This window comes from Syngnathus scovelli, chromosome 11, assembly GCF_024217435.2.
Source record: "Syngnathus scovelli strain Florida chromosome 11, RoL_Ssco_1.2, whole genome shotgun sequence".
NCBI lineage: Eukaryota > Metazoa > Chordata > Actinopteri > Syngnathiformes > Syngnathidae > Syngnathus > Syngnathus scovelli.
Genome location: NC_090857.1, coordinates 950,286 through 973,491, shown reverse-complemented (window position 1 = coordinate 973,491; position 23,206 = coordinate 950,286). Strand labels below are relative to the sequence as shown.

The following is a 23,206-nucleotide window of genomic DNA, read 5'->3' as shown; positions in this document are numbered from 1 at the left end:
GAGAGGAAGTGGGGTTCAACAACACCATCTCTTCATACTAAACAGCTACGCCTCATAAAATGCGGAAAACTGAAACGGTGACAAAAAAATATGGCCTTTTCTCAATTGAGTATGACATATTTCTCAGTCTTGACACATTTTCACCAATTACCACATGTGGCCCACGGACGGCTGATTTAATAGTCCTGCCCGAGACGTTGGACAATAAGCGGGGATAAACCCTGTGCGAGCTCTCTACCTCCTCCTCGGGCTTCTCCTCCTTGCCGGCTTCTGGCGGTTCTTCGCTCACACTCAGCTGGGTCGTGACAGAGGCTGGGTTCTTGCGCCGAATGGACCCACGGGATGAGTCGGTAATGCTCTGGATCTGCAAAGACACCACACAAAGGAATATTTTTTGTTGTTGTCTTTTTCAAAGAAGTAAAAAAGTCATTGTTGTATGGTCCTAGATCTAATACCTAGTATCATAGAAGTGAATTACTCTCTACCAAAATGACACATTGCTGCTAATATTATGGAACAGTGTAGGGTACACTCACTTGTGCACCTAAGGGTTAATTAAAAAAAAAAAAAAAGAAGAGATTTCTGTTTTAGTTTGTGGTGGATGGCAGGCAATGACTCACAAAAGGGAAGTCAAAAGCACGCATGTTTGGACCCGGAGGAGGTAAAAATAGCACAAGGTTCAGATCGATATGTATTTATTCCAGCGCTTTGCCAAGACCTTGTGTTGTCACGCTCCACAGCAAAGATGGCATCGCACTGCTTGGCTTTAGCGCAAACTACGCTTCGGTCCAGCAGCGCTTTATGTGTCACGTCAAGTCAAATCAAGGCAAGCCCTGCTGAGCTGAACCCATCCAGTCAGTCTCATTTGAGAACACGTGCGTGATTCTCAAAAGACCAGGGAGCCGACCGAGCGGGAGCTTTCTCACCTCCCTCTCGCGCTCCGTCTTGGTCAGGTTAATCTGCTTGAGCATCTGCGAGCGTTGTTCCATTACCAGGGTCTTCTCGTAGGTGTATGCCGAAATGTCGCTGTCGTGCTGCGGGGCAGGGCAGGGCAGGGCAGGGCAGGGCAGGGCAAACACACCGGTGTACCAATATTAAGCACAAACTGTTATTTTCAGGCAATGCTGGGATAGGAATGCAAAATGCCCAAAAGTATTTTTTCAAACAATACCATTTCCACCACTTCCACCATAGCGTCGATACGGAGATGATAGAGGAAGGTGGTCAGGTCCTTTTTCATCTGGATGCTGTTGTCGTCCATCTGTGCCACGGTGAAGATGCGCATCTTGCACTTCCTCCAAACCTGAGAGTGAGAAAACAAACCTTGTTGCACCAGGATGCTTTTGCTTCCTAAAAAAAAAAAGAGATTGGAGCTGGAGGAGAACCTTGTGCTGGCGCAGGAGGAAGGGAAGCAGCATCAGCATGCCTCCGTCATGGACGATCCACCACACGTCAATGTGGCCCTCGGTGAAGCGCTCGCCGTTGGATGGGAAAGCCGCAATGTTTTTAGGTACCAGCAAGGCCAGGTGAGCTGCAGTGGTTTCTCTCACCAACTCTGCAAGGAGGACAAAACACACATGTGGAATGCAGCTTTGGAATATTTGGACAATCAAACTACAACCATGCAATCTTGTTAGCACTCGCGCCTATTTCCAGCCAACCCACCGACAAAGTTCCTCCAGGTCTGATGCTCGTCGCCTTGTTTCCAATTGCGCGGCCACGACACCAGCACGGCGTTATGCTTGAGTCCGCCCAGGCCGCTGGCCTGGAGCAGATGGGAGGTGGCGTCGCGCAGGTTGGACGACACGGTCACCTGAGAGAAGCCCTTCACCTTCTCCGTCTCCATCAGTTTACGCAGCGCCTATGTGGATGTGGGTGGAGGCTTTGTTTGAAAATCCAGCCCTCAAAGTCAGCCAAATGAAATTTGGTCGGCATGAGTAGAACCCACAAAAAAGGATTTGAAGCATTTCCAGGGCAAACCCTCCTCTTATCTCGTCTTTTTCTCATCAACAATTTGCATGGTTCAATGTGAAAAAAAAATGGTGGGGGTGGATGATACCTGCTCGGCCTTCTGACTGTGTTCGTAATTGTCCAGGTAGCTGCCCACCAGGGCTGTGCCCACGATGGTCAGGCCCTTGCCCGCCTTCAGCTGGTTGGTGAGCGAAAGCAGCCTGGGCTGTTCCACGTTCTGCTCGCCATCCACGCTCACCAGCACCAGCAGCTGGGGCCTGGGGGGGAACAAAGCCACAGTACAAAAGGTGCTAGGAAACTAAACAGAAGCAGCTGAAAAAATTCTTGTTGGTTTGGTTTGTGACGGCTGTGATGCGGAGAATCACATTAGCCGGGAGATGGCCAGGCATCTTGTTCATTTCTCTGTTAAATTGCCACAATCTCCACACCGGTGTGTGTGTGTGTGTGTTTACCTCCAGTTCTTGGTGTGGGGGGGACCTTCCTCCAGACGCATAAGAGCGTAACGTGCCGCGCTCAGGGACAGACCTCGGATGCCGTCACCCCACTCCTTCTCCGCACTGCCAAGCGCGCACACGCACATACAAGTGAATGGTCAGGTTCATATTATATGAATTAGCTTCATTTAACTTGCGTATAAATATTGTTTTATAATTCATGTAATATTCATCTATATTTTTATTTGTATTTAGGTGATTTTTAGGGGTGATACACCCCTAAAGAATGATAGCATCCCTATTTCATTTAGATCTCAATTTGCTTTGCAACCGCAGAAAATGCGGTGCTACCCATGGATGCTGATTTGATCCGACTCCTCCTCATAATACAACAACAATATTCATATTAAGCCTCATTATTATCACTCACCCGGCAAACTCAATATACTTGTAGATGGAACCGGCAATCACCATAGCAACAATGGCGTAGTACCAGGAGCAGAGGAACATGAGCGTGAGACACAAGCTCATACCCAGGAAAGAGAGAGTCCTGTGAGGGGGAAGGAAAAAAAAAAAAATAATAAAAGACACAGGCGGTGAGAGGACATGGAAAAAACAGAGTTGCTCTTTTGGACACGCACCAGTGGTAGAACTTAAAGCGGGGCCGCCAGTTGGGGGTCCGTAGTAGAGTCTGTAGGGCGCAGGCCAGGTTGACGAACATGTAGCACATTAGGAAAAACCTGCACCAAACACGCAATGAGAGAAAAGCACACCTTGAAAGTCAGCAAACTCGGGACTTTCAACCAAAGCGTAGGGGTCAAATAGAAAAGTGCTTGTCCTCATGTCAAGCGTGAAATTCAACAACCAAGTCAAACTCACATGGACAAGATGGGAGCCACCGAGTCCAGGGAGGCGATGAGGATGCCGGTCTCGCAGATGAGGGCGGTTAGCAGCAAGGACCATGTGGGCTCCCCGTTGGCTTTCCCATGTCCAAAGATCTACAGAACAGAACAATCCCCCACTTGTTAACTTTTCTGAAAGGAGTACGTCATCTGTGATAAGACTGACCCGTAGCGCGGGTACGATTCCATCCTTGGCGATGGCCTGGAGAAGACGCGGCGCCCCCGTCAGGCTCTGCAGTCCGGCCCCGCAGGTGGAGAAGAAGGAGCCGATCACAATGACCCAAGGCGATGGCCACGCCAACGTGCCGATCACCAAGTTCCCGTGCACTCCTTCCCCAAACCTGAGCCAGAGTGGGCGAGCGCTTTCAGCTTTCAGAGTCACCGCGAGTATGCGAGGGAGGGAGGGAGGGTGCCACTTACTTGTCTCGGAGGACCACGCCGTCGATGCAGGCGCCGAACAGAATGACGCTGGACATGTCTGAGCAGCATTCAATAAGGAATGTCAACAATGACTGTATTTCTTCACATAGGAGGCATCTATTTGAGAAGAAGTCTGAAGCTGTTGTCTGCTCGCTTTTAATTTGAAGGAACATCCATCGAATGCTGATGACCTCAAATTGTGTCTGTCGGAAAGTTACATTATTGCCGGCCGGGCTCTCATCGTTTCAGGGAGGCTTTTAATTTGACAAATGCTCATAATAGAACTTTAAACCATTTGCATGAGTAAAAAATGAAAGACTTTAAAGTGTGCACTTAAAGACCGCAAGTTTGGAAATCAATATAGTCTGGGATGAAATCTAATATCCCTCAGCTTTATTGAGTCACATTTGCATTAGTGGCCCGGCCACGCCATTAGGAAACCTAATCAAATTTACTCAGACCCTACTAGCCGATTACTGAGAGACAAGATGGAGGACACGCTCACATTTCACCTGTGATATGACTCAACTTTAGGCACGTTCATTTAAAATATGTCGGCATGCATTAGCAGGCTTCTATACAGAGGCGTCGATTTGCGAAAAAAAAAACCTCTCTGTCTCGTCTCAAAGGGCGGAACTAGACACGAAATGTGCTTGCTGTGCTGCTGAGAGGATACAGACAAAGGAAGTGGTGGTGATGGCCGCGATAGTTCCCACCGGTATGGACTTCTGGGCATCGCGCAGGTCACCGGAGCGGTTGGAGCCGGCCATGATTCCTGAACAGAAGATCACCAATGCCTAACGTCAGTATCGGGAGCAAAATGTCCACCTTAGCTGTCTGGAGGGCCTCGTTCACCTGTCACTGAAGGGAAGTAGATGCCAACCAGCAGCGTGAAGAAGCTGGTGATGTCGGCCAGCACGTAGCGGTTGGCGTTGGTCAGAGGGTCGTCTACGTCCTCCACGGACTCCATGTTGATCCGGGCGATCAGATCGCCCTTCTCGTAGTACGTCCCAAACAGGTTCTCTGCAGCAACCGCAAAATACATGAAGCGTAGAAGAAAAAATGAAAAGCCATTAGAAACAGAGATGCTGACCTGTCCAGAGGCCGCTGGTGACTCCGGGGATGCCCTGGATCTTCGTTATGTTGTTGGCCGCAAAGTATTTGTCGCAGGTGGCGTTGAGCAGGGGCGAATCGCAAAAGATACGCCACAGCTGCGTGGTCACGGTCCCGTTGGCCGTTTCCACCGTCTTGGCGCATACGTCGAATGACTTGGACACTAGCGTGCGGTTGCCCAGCAAACAAACGCTAGAGCAAGAACAGGAAAAAACTCTCAGAAGATTTTCAACCATGCATGGCCAAAGCTTGTTTTGGTGGCTAAATGTGTACAGAAATAGGAAATATAACTGAAATGCTGGATTGGAACTTACGGAAATTCGGGGGGATCCACGGCAGTCTTGATAACGCCGGCATAGACGGCCAAGATGGAAAGAATGACGCAGGCCAGGAAGACCAAAGCCAACTTGTTGACATACTTGACACCGACAAACACCACGGTGGCCATGGACGTGAGCAGGATGGTACCGTACACGCGCATGTTGTTTAGCAGAGCTGCTTCCGCCTCGGCGCCCTCCAGCCCCTCCAGCGGGAAAATGGCCGCCTTGGGTACAATGTAGATCTGAACGAGCAGAGATGCAGAGATTATTATTATTATTATTCTTTTTTTTTTTTTATCAGCAATATTGTTCTATGTTTCAAATAGAATATAAACCAAAAGTAGGGTGAATGTGAATGAAATTAAAATAATCATAGTAAAACCTTTTTGAAGAATTCAATACTACGTATAACAAAGGTGGCTACATTGAGCATAGAAATATAGGAAACATATAGAAAAATACATGTACAAATATTACTATATAAAGTTTTTGAAAAATCCTAATAAAATACAGTTTATAAATAGCTGCATTTATTGAATAAAATAATATCTGGCACATTTTGTGTATGGGAGCAAATGTTTAGAAAACAAAGATATTTATTAAAAATGGTGCGTCACACAATCAATTTCCTTTCTTTGCCTGCGTGGGGATTTACACTTGAAGGTCAGAGGCGTGCTCCTGCTGCCTCTTGTTTACCATGCAATTCAATCAATTTTGCCCACAGGAGCAATTTTTCATTTCCATTTGTTGACTTCTTTTCAAATGTGATGAGAGGTGAGAGGAGACCTATTAGAGGTGTGAAACCAAGGCATTAGCATTGTTTTAGAGTTAAACAGGGGTCAGTGTGAAAAAAGAAACAAAAAAACAATGAACCCAGCTTTGGACGAATCACAGTGAGGCTGATAGAGACGATATGAAAAAGATCATGTGGTTTACATATAGTATATGTGCACATAACATGGCTGAATTTCTATTTCCAAGTCACGTTGAATGGAAGTCAGCAAACATCGGCCACCGTTTAAAGTGTCTCCGATGAACCCAAATATAATTTCAATCTCTTTGGCATGTGAAGAAATTGACGATAAAGCAGACTTTGACTTTGACTTTGAAGTGCAGGCTTTCCCGACTATTTGTTTTTGCACATTTTATATCCAATGTACGTATAGAATCACAGTAAGAATTGCACGTTTTCCACGTGATTGGCATCACGAGGACAACACGTTTCCTGCATCACCGCAGTCGTTTCCCAAAATAGCAGCATTAGTTTCGCGCGAGGATGAAACATATTCAAATGAGCTAGGTTTTTTTTCTTTTTCTCTCAGAGATGGGCTCCTCGGGATTGTTATTCCACAATGAAAACTGTAAGCCAGCATTGACCCAGAAGACAGAATTAACCTCTAGGCTTGATCAAGCTCTGCATATCAATTAAAAAGGCACGGACAAGAAGAAGATGAACAACACGCGTTCTGTTCCAATGTTCCCTATGCTATTCATTGTGTATGTTTGAAGGGCGGATTTGATCCAACCAAGTCTACAAACATATCATCAATTTACAATCGTAAATTATGAACTAAAATGTCAGTGTATGAACATGAGAGTGGATGCTTGTGTGCCCTGCCACTGACTTCAGCTCAGCTGCTGCGGCACAAAAGTGAAAAAGAAGTAAGGTTAGGTTTCTCACCAGGAGCAGCTCGATGGCACCCAGGATGTACATAGCTCCGGCATAAGTGGTCCCCAGGTAGAAACAGATGCCCACCGCGCCCCCAAACTCGGGGCCCAGCGAACGGGATATCATGTAGTACGAGCCTCCAGCTACACAAACACAACGGTGCAACTTCAAGATGCAATAGAATGGATGTAAGATGAATTGTCTTTTTCAAAAACCGCATGTCTGTGGAGATTCGCAGTCATCCAGGCAATTCACAAAGTTAAATCAAGGCCACTGCACTCTTCAAAATGACTTGACTTGAATTATGCTACTAGGTAACAAAAAATTCATTGTTAGACTAAGAGCACAATTGCCCAAGTGGTTAAGAGGCTTAAGAAATGTTGTGTAAAATATTTTGTGTACACTTAAAGCAGCATTGTATGACAGTGAAACATTATTCCCATGGCCATTAAATCTTAAAAGAAAGAAATTTGCCCCCCCCCCCCCAAAAAAAAGCCTGAATAAATGATGTTAGACTTCATGTGTTAGGCTGTAGTCATATCACGGTCAAATCTATCTTTCTTAGCAGCCAAAAAAAAGTCATCAATATGTAATGAGCAGGGTAAATGCAGACCCTTGGCCAGCAGCCACACGCTAATGTAAATTTCCAGGATCAAGATTCTCAATAAATCCTGCATTTTAATACATTTAATAAGTGTGCTCTGGAATTGCAGCGCAATCTTCTTAGAACTAGCCTCAAAAATGATCCCCTGTGTGTCGCCAAACTTAATTTATTGCTCCGTTAATGCAGAAATCTCAGTGTGATCAATTTGTAAAGTTCCTTTTACTGTGGCAAATAATATTTATCTGTGCAAAGTCTAGTTAAATTGCGCTTTGCTCTAGATTTGTGCTAAACCTGGAATGAAGGGGTTAGGGTTCGTTAGGGTTGTGTTTAGTGTTGTTTTGAAAAACATGCAAGCGGTATTGTAAATAATTGAGTAAGTCCTCAGACAAAAGTATTTGTGTAGCAATTTGTTGGTGTCACGCGGTGCTTCCCCCTTCAGTCATAATTCACTTACTCGCTTATCTCTTATTATTGTGTTTTACTACGGCATTTGCATTTTCCAATTTTGTCCAAACAAACTGAATAGAAAAAAGATAACAAGCTTAATCAGCACTGTGCAGCTCTAGTCGTTCTAATTGGTCGGCACTTCCGTACTTTTCTTCCAGCCGTTCATTTGCACTCAAACCTACGCGTGCGGCCTCCTCTTTTATTCGCCGTCAATATCATTTGTGTCGAAGAATCCCAAAGGGACGATTTTAGTCACGACCGGATAACTCGCCAAGTGTGGTCGGTGACTAATAAAAGGGAAATTTAGAAGTGGATTGGTGTCGAACTGGGACTCCGGCGGTGTCTGCTCACCCACCTGGCACGACTCCATTGGTAGCAATGGCGCTCATGGAGATGGCAGTCAGCATGGTCTGCACAAGGGAGAAAGAGAGAAAAACATCATTTCTAAACAATATTCTTCTTCAATACTCTTCATTTTTCAGGCAACACATATATGAAGTTTTTGGGGTCAAGTATGACAGTCATTTTGGAGTATTTCGGGTTATTTCAGGAAGTCATTTCGTGTAAAAAAAAAAAGTTTTTACTTGAACTTCTATTTACCAAAGTAGATTCTCCAAGCTAAAAGGCAGGCTTGACCTTCATTCCAATGACTTCAAGCGAGTCTCCCACTAGGATGGAAAACATTTGCCGTATCTGTCCCCGTGAAGGTTGGTAGTGGCACCTAAGGGCTCGGACGTCGACGAGCCAAGCCACTGTTCCTTCCCGCTAATCTGCTCCTAATGAGGCCACAAGCTCTTCTGTAGCCACAGCAGATAAGGTCGTAATTGTTTAAGTGTTTTATCTGATGGGGGCGCAGAGGTAGTCCCACAGTCACGTACGCAATTGTTGGATCACAAATTTGTCTGAATGTTGAAGGTGGCACTTAAAAATGGAACACTGTCGCAGCCTCCATCAACAAAATTGTGTCGGGGTGTTCAGACAAGGTGAAACCAGGATGTTTCATCTCATTTTCAACTGTCATTTTATTGTGACATTCAGTCAAATCCCACTAGATGACTTTCCGTTTACTTTTACCAGTGTCCTACATTTCTCCACGCCTATCAGAGGCACAAATAAAGGTCATCAATCAGTGAACGTCTGAGACGGACAGCTCCATCCTATCGGGTCAACGCCTGACGTCATGTGCAGTTGCACCTCCCGCCGGGTTGCGCACGTGAGCCGATGCTCGTTAACCTTGAGGACAATACATTGAGAAATGGGGTAAGTGAGCCATTTTGTACAAAGTTGTTCTTTTGAGAAAAAGTCAACATTTATCTTAGCATAAAGTAAGCAAAGTATCGAAGGTTTGTGCGTTTGCAATGAATACTTTCACCGGCTTGTCGGCACTGAGCGCAAAGGACACTTTAGGTCTGCTTGCATCCTGACCTAACGCTCCTATTTGGCCTTTGGTGGACCTTGGGAGCGGAGAGGAGATTGCTTTTGACAAGAGAGTGTCCCGCAGCGCCAGAGCCCCCCCGCCGCTTCATTAGCACGCTTCACTACGCCCCCGTCGTCAGATGATTTCTTCCGTGGTGCGCTGCAACATTCGCAGGGGAGCTGACATCCAGGTGGAGGGCAGGGCAAAATGGATTCTCAGGTGGCGGCAAAAGTAAGAGAGAAGAGAAGACGCGCAGCAATGTTGCATGAGCGATGGGATGTGGAGGGCAATCAAAAGCCAGGCAGCAAATAATGAGAGCGCAAAATGAAAAAAGGCTTCCAGAAAATTGAGGAAGCGTAAGAGATGAGAATTAAAGGGAAGAAAAGATGAAGGAGCCGCAGCATATAAATGAATCCGCCCTCTCCCGACGCCGCATTTGGATTCAAGGCCTGCAAGTAATGAGGCCCGACCACCGTGCACACGACAGACGGACGAGGATATTAAACCTCATTGTGTCCAAGTCTGCTTTCATTATCTCCAATAGAAATATGAAAGAATAGAGATGCGCACGCGTGTGTGTGTGTGTTTTAATAGCTGCTTTCACGTTTATATGATCATAAATTTGATTCGTTAAACGTCCAAAATGTCAGCAATGTAAAATGTGAAGGGAGCCGAAAGACGAAAAAAATAGTAAACAACAGCGACAAAGGCAAAATATTAAGAGACGAAATCTCTTATTACCCATTATGCACTTTGTCAATTAGTGGGTTCGGGGGTCACGCTCTCAATGATGCAAAGCTGAAGTGCACGCTTTTGCTCTTCATGTCCTGTGGATTTCACTCTTGGGTGCTGGGGGGGGGGGGGGGGGGGGCATAAGCACACGTGCACACGAGCTGCCCCCACCCCCAGGGCTGGGTGGTGATGTGTTATGCAAGAAGCACAGGAGGAGAGCGAGGTGACGGGCGGTGCGGTCCTCACGCAGCATTCATACTGGGGCTTATCACCCTGGGGCCTCTGCAATGATCTCAGATCTCAGTGTGACTGATAAGAAGCACGCCTCTTACACCGTGTCTGTCTGTCTGTCGGTATGAAAGAGAATGAGAGACGGACGGACGGAGAGGACATTTGCGTGTGTTTGTGTTGCTGTCAGTGTGAGCCAGCTCGGAGCTTGTTTTTCCCTCTCTGTGCACAATGTTTTCATCACGCTTACAAGATCAATATAAACTGGGATGGATGGCGAGCAAATACGAGCGGCACGCTAAACGCGGGCACGTACAAATAGAAAAAGAAGAGTGTCACCATTGGGGGAAACAGATTCATGCTGTTCCAGTCTGTGTGTGTGTGCGTGTTAATGTGTGTGTGTGCGTGTGTGTATGTGTAGGCTAGTTTGCCATGGCGAGGATTTGAGGGGGTTGTTCTATAAATACACTTGGTGCTGGAGGAGAATCTAGGCTGCTCACACACACACACACATTCTCACACGTACAGAAGGACACACATTTACACACACCGACACACAGTCCTGACAAAATGCTCAGTGAAAGTGAAGAGAAGACACGCGAAAGCAATTCTGAAGTAGGAACAGTTTTGAATATGGTTGACTTGTTTCCACAAGGGCCTAGCGGTTGGGATGTGTGTCTCGCAGTCAAGAGGTCTCGGGTTTGAATTTCAAATTTGTATGTGAGGCTTTTTCTGTGGCTTCGCTGGGCAAAAGATAGGAAGGAAGGAAGGAAGGAAGGAAGGAAGGAAGGAAGGAAGGAAGGAAGGAAGGAAGGAAGGAAGGAAGGAAGGAAGGAAGGAAGGAAGGAAGGAAGGAAGGAAGGAAGGACACTCACGGTGGTGCAGCACATGAAGACGATGACGAAGGTTCCAATGATTCCTCCGATCCCGACAAGCCAGGTCATCCTGAGGAAGAGGATGACGCCGAAGATGTTCTGGATGCAGGGCAGGTAGACGCCCATCAGAGTGCCGAGCTGGGGGGCCTGCAGGTGGACACAAGCGGTGGTTGGCTCACAATCAGGAAAATAAACAGAGAATGAATTTTTCTTACACATTTCTTCCCAATTTATGACTTTTCCCCTAAAATATCGGAGTTTATTCTCATAGTATTGCAATGGTATACAGGTAAAAATGACGACTTTTCTGCTGGAGTCCAGTAAAAAAGCATTTTTATTGTGTACTGAGTGTATTGATGTCCATTGCACCTTTAAAACATCTCAAAGAAAAAAAAAATCAAAGCTGCTGGCATCAAATCAATGTTCTCCGCTTCCATTTTTATTTCATTCCAAGCTGCACACACTCAATGCAATCCTGTAATTAACCACTCGTATTTTTTCATCGACTGGTCCTTGTGGACGCAGGGAGGGAGGGAAGGCGGGAGGGAGGGAGGGAGGGAGGGAGGGAGGGAGGCTCTTCTTAACACACACTAGCAGTCAGGTAATGTCCTGTATTGCACAAGATAAAAAATGTGACACAATGCGCAGCTTGTCAGAAAGTTTAGAGGTTTTTTGAAGTAAATGTGATATTTTGTTGAAATATCAAATTGGACGAATGTGCTATTTTTAGACTCCATGCAAATGAAAGCAGATCTGAAGAATAAACAAAAGCAGATTTGGAAAAATGCTGCGACACCGGCAGGCGAAGAGGTCTATCTATTGTTAGACTTTTAGAAAAGGAAACCGAGTTTCTTCTTGACATGGATGCATGTCAAGATGGAATAAAAATACTGACTGTGCTCTAAAAGATGAAGAAATGTGATATTAATAAAGCCTTGTGTACAGGAAAGCAGATTAGAGACAAGAACTCTGACAATCCAAATCAGCAAAGACCTTATTATCCAGTGTCTCGAACCTGTTCATTTTTTTTATTTTTATTGAACGCCTCAGTGTTGCAAACGATGTGGATAAAGAGGACTTACACAAAAGTCAAACGTAAAGCATGATAACAGGAATCCTGTGACACGTACACAAACAGATTTGGCAAATGAGTACATGCTTGAAACGATATAGCCAAGTAGCCACTAACAAATTGAACACTTGTCTATGCATTGAATCAGCCCGACGGACACACGCTTATCAAAAGTGCCGCTTTTCCAATTGCTGTTTCATTTGCCGACAGCGGAGCGCAGTCCTGTTAACGCACACAAAATAGGTTTGGGAAGCGGGCCGGGGCGGGCCGGCGCGGGCCGGGAGCGAGCGGCGCTGATGATTTCCCGTGGGAGCGAGCCGCCCGCCACCGTGAGCGCAGGGAGGGCAGGCTGCTGCACAGCCACAGGTAGGCCAGCAGGGCACCGCTAGCGGAGCAAGCTGCCAGGCAACAGCTGCCCACCGACATGGCTCAGGTGCCTTACATGTGCACCCTTTGCTAAATTTCCCATGGCATTCAATTCCACTTCCTCACGCTCTGTCTCTCGCCGTTAGCCTTTCGACAAAGTTAAATGAAGTCACATTCCAAACACTTACTGCAAGCCTCGAGCGGCCACTCTTAGTCAACATTTAAGTGGACGTCTACTGCAGCACGGGTGACAACCTTGGTCCAATAAATAGAGACAGACGTGGTGAACTCCCTACCCTTAGCGTGCCCCGGGTTAATGAGAAAACGGGAGCCCAAAATGGCCGACTATTTACATCCGTGGCCGATGGATCAGTTGACATTCCAAAAGGTCAGCATAGAACGAGTGCCATCGCCCTAATGACTTTTTACGTTATTATTCCTAGCTGGAATGTACGGGAGGCCCTCGCATAAAAGTGGAAAGTAACATCTATGCGGCACATTCACAATGAATTTCCAATTTGAGCAAGGGAAGAGGATGTAATTAAATGACAAACGAATTAAATGGAATAGGGAGGGAGGGAGACTGAGGGTGAGCTTATAATGCCGCCGCCGCTGCTGCCGCCACGCTCGACTGGACAAACCGGAGTGGATAGAACAAATATGTTTCTACTCAGGTGTGCTGAATTATTAAAGGGGAGAAGCCAGCTAACCTGACCCACCGCCCCATCACATCTTCCACCCCCAGAATCTCCCTCCAAGCTGAACGCCAACGACAATGAGCTCATTAAAACAGTAATAAATGAAAGCTCGCCGGAAAGATCAGAGTCGCCCCCCATTGTGGCTGCTGGGCGGCCAACACTATAGGAGTCCTGGAGGTGGGGGTTGGACATTCTTGCAAAAAAAAAACAAAAAAACAATGTATTGTAACTTGTGTATAGTGTAAGCAAGAGGATATGAATTTAGTACTTCAACTAATTGAAAAAAATCCTAAAATAATTGACGGTGGTAAAAACACTGCATTTCTAAAAGAGAAAGCTATGAATATCTTCGCCTCACTTCAATTAGGTTCAATAGGATCCAAAAAAGAACAAAAAAATGCACGAATAGGCGAACTTGCTCATTGTGAATATGCCAGGGAAGTCAGTGGTTTGAAACTTAGTACAAGTGCCTCAAAGTGTAATAAATGCTCACACGTTGAGAGCGATACATCAGAAGACTTGCAAAATGGGGAGCAGGGCATATAAACAATTTATGGTTTCAAAGATTTCAAATCCGTGTTAAAAGGCTCAGCTTTCTGAATCTTTCATGACGACTGAAACACTCCATTTTTTTTTTGTTAGTTTTGGTGACATAAGAGCTTGGTAAAATCCAGAATCAACCTTACAGCTCTTTAAGAGGGAACAACTTTTTCCCTGGGAACAAGTTTATCAAATGGTAGATATGATGAATGGACTCCAATGATGAATGGAGTCTGGAGGCGGAATCTCGCTCTACCACAAAGTTCCGCTCCTACATTAGTATAGAAATCCAAACATTTAAAAGTAAATAGTTTTATGCGAAAGCATTTCTAGGCCATAAATGAGAAACAGATGGAAAAACAGTAAGCGTAACAATAAATGACCTGGCCGTAATGCAAGGACCTCCCCTCCCCCTTATGAAAAATCAACATGTTAAGCTATGCGGATAACAGGTCTTTTGCTCCAGGCCCACCGGGGATGAAAGAATAATCCCATGAGGCCATTGACAGGACAATAAGTGCGCTGTGAAATGTCACTTTAGCAGCCGCTCGGACATTGAACATATCAGGAAATGACATTAATGAAGATGGACGCTCATAAAAGGCTGTTGATGGGAATACTGATCCGATGAGCTGGACAAAAGGGATGACGGTGGATTTGTGTGTGTGTGGGTGGGTGGGTGTGTGTGTGTGTGTGGGGGGGGGGGTACAGTATGCAGACGTGGCGTAATTAATAGTGTTGGCTGGTGAGTGAACGATAGGTTCAGAAGAACAAATCTTTTGAACGAAAGTGACCGAATCATTCCCTAAAATGATTCGTTCTTTTTTCAGTTCACATGACTTCATCCAGTAGGCGTCAGTAATGCCCATTGAAGCTGGTGCCACCTTGCCGTATAACAAAACGAAGAAGAAAATGAACGAATCTGTGAGTGAAGGAATAAGTGAGTGGGTGATTCGCATTTCCAGTTCATCGCGAGAACGGATCAGTGAGGGAACGAATCGTGACTTTCCCGTTCGCGAACGAGTCAGAGGGTCAACTGCCTTCCTTCCTTCCCTCCCGTGCATCAACGGATCAGTCAGTGAAGGTGTTGCGTCTCCCTCCTGGCGTGAACTACGGAAGCCAGAATGCAGATTTCCGATTTGCCAAGGAAAGAAAGAACCACCACTTCTTTTTATGCGCGTTTTCGCCAAGCTAACGGCTAACGGCTAACTTTATTGCATGAAGGGATGCGCCGCTATGCAACAACGGGGAGACAGATGATGCTTCTCTTTGGGTAATCTTGATTTGATAACACTTATAGTAGTTTTTAAATAACGTGTATGCATATCGTCGATCCCGGAAAATGGTTTGGATGCATTGCCGTCGTGTATGATAGTTCCTTGCATGTTTTCATGGAATGATTTGACAATGCTCAGCATGGTGGTGGGGGGGCAGCCAATTTGTGTATGCATATATACGCCTAAATATTGTTATCCAATATATCTACTGCGATTTCACATTGGATTGCTGGTTTCAAATGTACTATTATTTCAATAAACATTTATGTTAAAACTTGTCTGGTGTTTTATTCCTTGTTTCGCCAATTAAAACATAAAAATCAGACATTTGGTTAACTTCATCTTGGCACCAGCTTCGGTGGGCATTACTGACACTTACTGGTTGAAGTCATATGAACTGAAAAAGCACTGAACTAGATCATACGTCATCTGATGGCGCCGCGGATGGCTGCCACGGTGAGTCGCTCTCTGTTTCTTTGTCTTATTTTGTGTGTTTTCTGTGTCTTCTGCTGTCCATCCCGGATTTCTTCACATGTCCTGAGTGTTGTTGTTAGTCACCTAAATGTTGAACAGAGGCTGTGATTTACCGAAGTCAAATTCCTTGTTTGGCATGCTCAAACATGGCGAATAAAAAACTCTTGAACTTGAACTTGATTATTTACACTGAGTGCCAAAAGTCCCAATGATCGTGAGCAGCAGGGGGGTGGGCCCCATTTCAACCCCTTACACTGAGTGCCAAGCAGGGAAGAAATGAGTACCATTGTTATAATGGTCACTGGTATGACCCGGCCGGGGGTTGAACCCCCGACCTCCCAATCTCAGGGCGGACACTCTCCTCTCAGGCCACTGAGCTGGTAAACACTTGTATCGTAGTATAACACTTATAGTCGTTTTTAAATAACGTGTATATATACGCCTAAATATTGTTATCCAATATATCTACTGCAATTTCACATTAGATTGCTGGTTTGGAATTTGCTTTTAAGATTATTATTTTTAATAAACATTTATGTTAAAACTTGTCTGGCGTCTTGTTCCTTGTTTTTATATTCGCCAATTAAAACATAAAAATCAGACATTTGGTTAACTGCTTTATATGGCAATATGTGTAGGTACACTACACGAGGTTAAAAAAAAAAGAGAATAAATAAATAAAGGGTTAATTGCACAACAAAAGCATTTCATCGCACCAGGGATCGAACCAAGCTCTTGCCGAGCAAGAGCCCGAGTCACTAACCAGTGGGCTATTTCGACCGGCAGTTTACAATAGCTTGCACTGTTTTGTACGAGCCATGTGTATTCCAGTTCTTTGAAGTGAACTGAATCTTTAGAATCGGTTCACTCAAAATATTTGTTCAAAAGAATCGTTCACCAAATGACTTGTTTCTTTATTCGCCAATTAAAACATAAAAATCAGCTTAATCATGCTTTATATGACAATATGTGTCGATACACCTTCAATAGGTACACTACACAAGGTTTAAAAAAAATAAAAATAATAAATAAAGGGTTAATTGCACAACAAAAGCACTTCCTCTCACCTGGGATCGAACCAAGCTCTTGCCGAGCAAGAGCCCGAGTCACTAACCAGTGGGCTACCGGCAGTCGACAATAGCTTGCACTGTTTTGTACGAGCGATGTGTATTCCAGTTCTTTGAAGTGAACTGAATCTTTAGAATCGGTTCACTCAAAATATTTGTTCAAAAGAATCGTTCACCAAATCGTTCGCTACACTTTATTTATTTTATTATTATTTTTACCTCGTGTAGTGTACCAAAATATCCCATAATTATCTGCCTAAATAATTGTGACTAATTTAAAACTATTCTACTTGTTAATACCTACAAAATAACATATTCTAACCGGAGATTGCATTGACTTAATTTTCACATGGTCCTTGTTTACATTTTGCATTTGACACTGACAGCTGTCAAGTGCCACGTTAGGGCTCTTCTTGTGTAAGTTTTATTTATTATGAGTTTTCTTTTGTAAGTTTAACTTTGGGTACTTGGAAAGTGTCATTTTAAATTGTACTTTTCTAGGTGTTCGTGTACACAACGTGTTGTGATGACATCTGCTGTGGAGTCTTCAGCTAGTCGTTTGTGAGCTGCTCCATAAAACCATACATGTTCCATGTACTGAGAGCAAGACTTCCATAGGGTAGTGGTTAGTGCTCTGGGCTTTCACCCCACGAACATGGGTTCGAATCTCAGTGGGACCAAAAATTTTTCACTGATCTAGTCGCTAGTGAGCCGCTCCATAAAACCATACATGTTCCATGAACTGAGAGCAAGGCTTCCATAGGGTAGTGGTTAGTGCTCTGGGCTTTCACCCCAGCGACCCGGGTTCGAATCTCAGTGGGACCAAAAAATTTTTCACTGATCTAGTCGCTTGTGAGCTGCTCCATAAAACCATACATGCTCAGTGGCCTGAGGGCAAGGCTTCCATAGGGTAGTGGTTAGTGCTCTGGGCTTTCACCCCAGCGACCCGGGTTCGAATCCCACTGGGACCAAAAAAGTTTTTCATAGAAAGTTTGCAACACAGTTGCTAGTATAAGCATATAACGATACACTTCCTTCCTTCCTTCGAGCTAGGGTTAGTTTTAAAGTTAGGGTTAGAGCTAGTGTTAGGGTTAGAGCTAGGGCTAGAGCTAAGGTTAGGGTTAGAGCTAGGGTTAGGGTTAGAGCTAGGGTTGGGGTTAGGGTTGGGGTTAGAGCTAGGGTTGGGGTTAGAGCTTGGGTTAGGGTTAGAGCTAGGGTTAGAGGTAGGGTTGGGGTTAGGGTTGGAGCTAGGGTTAGGGTTAGAGCTAGGGTTAGAGCTAGGGTTAGGGTTTGAGCTGGGGTTAGGGTTGGGGCTAGGGTTAGCGGTAGAACTAGGGTTAGGGTTGGGGTTAGAGCTAGGGTTAGAGCTTGTGTTAGGGTTAGAGCTAGGGTTAGAGCTAGGCTTAGGGTTAGGGTTAGAGTTAGAGCGAGGGTTAGGGTTAGAGCTAGGGTTGGGGTTAGGGTTAGAGCTAGGGTTGGGGTTAGGGTTAGAGCTAGGGTTAGAGTTAGGGTTAGGGTTAGGGTTAGAGCTAGGGTTAGGGTTAGGGTTAGAGCTAGGGTTAGGGTTAGAGCTAGGGTTGGGGTTAGGGTTAGAGCTAGGGTTGGGGTTAGGGTTAGAGCTAGGGTTAGGGTTAGAGCTAGGGTTAGGGTTAGGGTTAGAGCTAGGCTTAGGGTTAGGGTTAGAGCGAGGGTTAGGGTTAGAGTTAGAGCGAGGGTTAGGGTTAGACCTAGGGTTGGGGTTAGGGTTAGAGCTAGGGTTAGAGCTAGGGTTAGGGTTAGAGCGAGGGTTAGGGTTAGAGCTAGGGTTGGGGTTAGGGTTAGAGCTAGGGTTGGGGTTAGGGTTAGGGTTAGAGCTAGGGTTAGAGCTAGGGTTAGGGTTAGGGTTAGAGCTAGGCTTAGGGTTAGGGTTAGAGCGAGGGTTAGGGTTAGAGCTAGGGTTGGGGTTAGGGTTAGAGCTAGGGTTGGGGTTAGGGTTAGAGCTAGGGTTAGGGTTAGGGTTAGAGCTAGGGTTAGGGTTAGGGTTGGAGCGAGGGTTAGGGTTAGAGCTAGGGTTGGGGTTAGGGTTAGAGCTAGGGTTGGGGTTAGGGTTAGGGTTAGAGCTAGGGTTAGGGTTAGAGCTAGGCTTAGGGTTAGGGTTAGGGTTAGAGCGAGGGTTAGGGTTAGAGCTAGGGTTGGGGTTAGGGTTAGAGCTAGGGTTGGGGTTAGGGTTAGAGCTAGGGTTAGGGTTAGAGCTAGGGTTAGGGTTAGAGCTAGGGTTAGGGTTAGAGCTAGGCTTAGGGTTAGGGTTAGAGCGAGGGTTAGGGTTAGGGTTAGAGTTAGAGCGAGGGTTAGGGTTAGAGCTAGGGTTGGGGTTAGGGTTAGAGCTAGGGTTAGAGCTAGGGTTAGGGTTAGAGCGAGGGTTAGGGTTAGAGCTAGGGTTGGGGTTAGGGTTAGAGCTAGGGTTGGGGTTAGGGTTAGGGTTAGAGCTAGGGTTAGGGTTAGAGCTAGGGTTAGGGTTAGGGTTAGAGCTAGGCTTAGGGTTAGGGTTAGAGCGAGGGTTAGGGTTAGAGCTAGGGTTGGGGTTAGGGTTAGAGCTAGGGTTGGGGTTAGGGTTAGAGCTAGGGTTAGGGTTAGGGTTAGAGCTAGGGTTAGGGTTAGGGTTAGAGCGAGGGTTAGGGTTAGAGCTAGGGTTGGGGTTAGAGCTAGGGTTGGGGTTAGGGTTAGAGCTAGGGTTAGGGTTAGAGCTAGGGTTAGGGTTAGGGTTAGAGCTAGGCTTAGGGTTAGGGTTAGAGCGAGGTTAGGGTTAGAGCTAGGGTTGGGGTTAGGGTTAGAGCTAGGGTTGGGGTTAGGGTTAGAGCTAGGGTTAGGGTTAGGGTTAGAGCTAGGGTTAGGGTTAGAGCTAGGATTAGGGTTAGGGTTAGAGCTAGGCTTAGGGTTAGGGTTAGAGCGAGGGTTAGGGTTAGGGTTAGAGTTAGAGCGAGGGTTAGGGTTAGAGCTAGGGTTGGGGTTAGGGTTAGAGCTAGGGTTAGGGTTAGAGCGAGGGTTAGGGTTAGAGCTAGGGTTGGGGTTAGGGTTAGAGTTAGAGCGAGGGTTAGGGTTAGACCTAGGGTTGGGGTTAGGGTTAGAGCTAGGGTTAGAGCTAGGGTTAGGGTTAGAGCGAGGGTTAGGGTTAGAGCTAGGGTTGGGGTTAGGGTTAGAGCTAGGGTTGGGGTTAGGGTTAGAGCTAGGCTTAGGGTTAGGGTTAGAGCGAGGGTTAGGGTTAGGGTTAGAGTTAGAGCGAGGGTTAGGGTTAGAGCTAGGGTTGGGGTTAGGGTTAGAGCTAGGGTTAGGGTTAGAGCGAGGGTTAGGGTTAGAGCTAGGGTTGGGGTTAGGGTTAGAGCTAGGGTTGGGGTTAGGGTTAGGGTTAGGGTTAGAGCTAGGGTTAGGGTTAGAGCTAGGGTTAGGGTTAGGGTTAGAGCTAGGCTTAGGGTTAGGGTTAGGATTAGAGCGAGGGTTAGGGTTAGAGCTAGGGTTGGGGTTAGGGTTAGAGCTAGGGTTGGGGTTAGGGTTAGGGTTAGAGCTAGGGTTAGGGTTAGAGCTAGGGTTAGGGTTAGGGTTAGAGCTAGGCTTAGGGTTAGGGTTAGAGCTAGGCTTAGGGTTAGGGTTAGGGTTAGGGTTAGAGCAAGGGTTGGGGTTAGGGTTAGAGCTAGGGTTGGGGTTAGGGTTAGAGCTAGGGTTAGGGTTAGGGTTAGAGCTAGGGTTGGGGTTAGAGCTAGGGTTGGGGTTAGGGTTAGAGCTAGGGTTGGGGTTAGGGTTAGGGTTAGAGCTAGGGTTGGGGTTAGGGTTAGAGCTAGGGTTAGGGTTAGAGCTAGGCTTAGGGTTAGGGTTAGGGTTAGGGTTAGGGTTAGAGCGAGGGTTAGGGTTAGAGCTAGGGTTGGGGTTAGGGTTAGAGCTAGGGTTGGGGTTAGGGTTAGAGCTAGGGTTAGGGTTAGGGTTAGAGCTAGGCTTAGGGTTAGGGTTAGGGTTAGAGCGAGGGTTAGGGTTAGAGGTAGGGTTGGGGTTAGGGTTAGAGCTAGGGTTGGGGTTAGGGTTAGAGCTAGGGTTAGGGTTAGGGTTAGAGCTAGGGTTGGGGTTAGGGTTAGGGTTAGAGCTAGGGTTGGGGTTAGGGTTAGAGCTAGGGTTAGGGTTAGAGCTAGGCTTAGGGTTAGGGTTAGGGTTAGGGTTAGAGCGAGGGTTAGGGTTAGAGCTAGGGTTGGGGTTAGGGTTAGAGCTAGGGTTGGGGTTAGGGTTAGAGCTAGGGTTAGGGTTAGAGCTAGGCTTAGGGTTAGGGTTAGGGTTAGAGCGAGGGTTAGGGTTAGAGGTAGGGTTGGGGTTAGGGTTAGAGCTAGGGTTGGGGTTAGGGTTAGAGCTAGGGTTGGGGTTAGAGCTAGGGTTGGGGTTAGGGTTAGAGCTAGGGTTGGGGTTAGAGCTAGGGTTGGGGTTAGGGTTAGAGCTAGGGTTGGGGTTAGGGTTAGGGTTAGAGCTAGGGTTAGGGTTAGGGTTAGAGCTAGGGTTAGGGTTAGGGTTAGAGCTAGGGTTAGGGTTAGGGTTAGAGCGAGGGTTAGGGTTAGAGCTAGGGTTGGGGTTAGGGTTAGAGCTAGGGTTGGGGTTAGGGTTAGGGTTAGAGCTAGGGTTAGGGTTAGAGCTAGGGTTAGGGTTAGGGTTAGGGTTAGGGTTAGAGCTAGGCTTAGGGTTAGGGTTAGGGTTAGAGCGAGGGTTAGGGTTAGGGTTAGGGTTAGGGTTAGAGCTAGGGTTAGGGTTAGAGCTAGGGTTAGAGCTAGGGTTGGGGTTAGAGCTAGGGTTAGTGTTAGAGCTAGGGTTAGAGCTGTGTTTTTTTTTTTCAAAAAAAAACCTACCATACACGGTAGTTTTTTATTTTTAAACTACCATGTATGGTAGTTTTTTTTTTTTTTTACCATTTTATGGTAGTTTTTTTTTAAACTACCATTTTATGGTAGTTTTTATTTAAACTACCATGTATGGTAGTTTATTTTTTTTTAAATAAAGCGTTTTAATTTTTTTTCTTCAAAAAAAATATGGTAGTTTTTTTTAAACTACCATTTTATGGTAGTTTTTTTTAAAACTACCATGTATGGTAGTTTTTAAAAAAAAAAAAACTACCATGTATGGTAGTTTAAAAAAAAATACCACAAAATGGTAGTTTTTTTTTCAAAAAAAAAAAAAACTACCATACATGGTAGTTTTTTTCCAAAAAAAAAAAAACTACCATACATGGTAGTTTAAAAAAAAAACTACCACAAAATGGTAGTTTAAAAAAAACTACCATATTTTTTTTGAAGAAAAAAAAATTAAAACGCTTTATTTAAAAAAAAAATAAACTACCATACATGGTAGTTTAAATAAAAACTACCATAAAATGGTAGTTTAAAAAAAACTACCATAAAATGGTTAAAAAAAAAAAAAAACTACCATACATGGTAGTTTAAAAAAAAACTACCACAAAATGGTAGTTTAAAAAAAACTACCATATTTTTTTTGAAGAAAAAAAAATTAAAACGCTTTATTTAAAAAAAAAATAAACTACCATACATGGTAGTTTAAATAAAAACTACCATAAAATGGTAGTTTAAAAAAAAAACTACCATAAAATGGTAAAAAAAAAAAAAAAACTACCATACATGGTAGTTTAAAAATAAAAAACTACCGTGTATGGTAGGTTTTTTTTTGAAAAAAAAACACAGCTCTAACCCTAGCTCTAACACTAACCCTAGCTCTAACCCCAACCCTAGCTCTAACCCTAACCCTAGCTCTAACCCTAACCCTAGCTCTAACCCTAACCCTAACCCTAGCTCTAACCCTAACCCTAACCCTAGCTCTAACCCTAACCCCAACCCTAGCTCTAACCCTAACCCCAACCCTAGCTCTAACCCTAACCCTCGCTCTAACCCTAACCCTAACCCTAACCCTAGCTCTAACCCTAACCCTAACCCTAGCTCTAACCCCAACCCTAGCTCTAACCCTAACCCTAACCCTAGCTCTAACCCTAACCCTAACCCTAGCTCTAACCCTAACCCTAGCTCTAACCCTAACCCCAACCCTAGCTCTAACCCTAACCCCAACCCTAGCTCTAACCCTAACCCCAACCCTAGCTCTAACCCTAACCCCAACCCTAGCTCTAACCCCAACCCTAGCTCTAACCCTAACCCCAACCCTAGCTCTAACCCTAACCCCAACCCTACCTCTAACCCTAACCCTCGCTCTAACCCTAACCCTAACCCTAAGCCTAGCTCTAACCCTAACCCTAGCTCTAACCCTAACCCCAACCCTAGCTCTAACCCTAACCCCAACCCTAGCTCTAACCCTAACCCTCGCTCTAACCCTAACCCTAACCCTAACCCTAACCCTAAGCCTAGCTCTAACCCTAACCCTAGCTCTAACCCTAACCCCAACCCTAGCTCTAACCCTAACCCTAACCCCAACCCTAGCTCTAACCCTAACCCTAACCCTAGCTCTAACCCTAACCCCAACCCTAGCTCTAACCCTAACCCCAACCCTACCTCTAACCCTAACCCTCGCTCTAACCCTAACCCTAACCCTAAGCCTAGCTCTAACCCTAACCCTA

At 45.5% G+C, this 23,206-nt stretch overlaps 1 protein-coding gene across 4 annotated transcripts in view; it reads right to left on the bottom strand.

The window, feature by feature from the left end:
* Nucleotides 1–23,206, bottom strand: part of slc12a5a (solute carrier family 12 member 5a) — an 87,717-nt gene that overhangs the window by 8,925 nt on the left and 55,586 nt on the right. For all 4 annotated transcript variants that reach the window (XM_049733798.2, XM_049733799.2, XM_049733802.2 and 1 more), the window contains exons 4-22: nucleotides 11,133–11,279; nucleotides 8,236–8,290; nucleotides 6,842–6,972; nucleotides 5,155–5,402; nucleotides 4,821–5,032; nucleotides 4,583–4,750; nucleotides 4,404–4,502; nucleotides 3,728–3,785; nucleotides 3,474–3,648; nucleotides 3,285–3,403; nucleotides 3,047–3,145; nucleotides 2,836–2,955; nucleotides 2,424–2,528; nucleotides 2,060–2,228; nucleotides 1,666–1,861; nucleotides 1,386–1,555; nucleotides 1,172–1,303; nucleotides 927–1,034; nucleotides 239–364 (exon numbers count right to left, since the gene is read on the bottom strand). In XM_049733798.2, coding sequence (XP_049589755.1) covers nucleotides 239–364; nucleotides 927–1,034; nucleotides 1,172–1,303; nucleotides 1,386–1,555; nucleotides 1,666–1,861; nucleotides 2,060–2,228; nucleotides 2,424–2,528; nucleotides 2,836–2,955; nucleotides 3,047–3,145; nucleotides 3,285–3,403; nucleotides 3,474–3,648; nucleotides 3,728–3,785; nucleotides 4,404–4,502; nucleotides 4,583–4,750; nucleotides 4,821–5,032; nucleotides 5,155–5,402; nucleotides 6,842–6,972; nucleotides 8,236–8,290; nucleotides 11,133–11,279 — 2,637 coding nt within the window. The remainder of the gene's footprint in view (nucleotides 1–238; nucleotides 365–926; nucleotides 1,035–1,171; nucleotides 1,304–1,385; nucleotides 1,556–1,665; nucleotides 1,862–2,059; nucleotides 2,229–2,423; nucleotides 2,529–2,835; nucleotides 2,956–3,046; nucleotides 3,146–3,284; nucleotides 3,404–3,473; nucleotides 3,649–3,727; nucleotides 3,786–4,403; nucleotides 4,503–4,582; nucleotides 4,751–4,820; nucleotides 5,033–5,154; nucleotides 5,403–6,841; nucleotides 6,973–8,235; nucleotides 8,291–11,132; nucleotides 11,280–23,206) is intronic.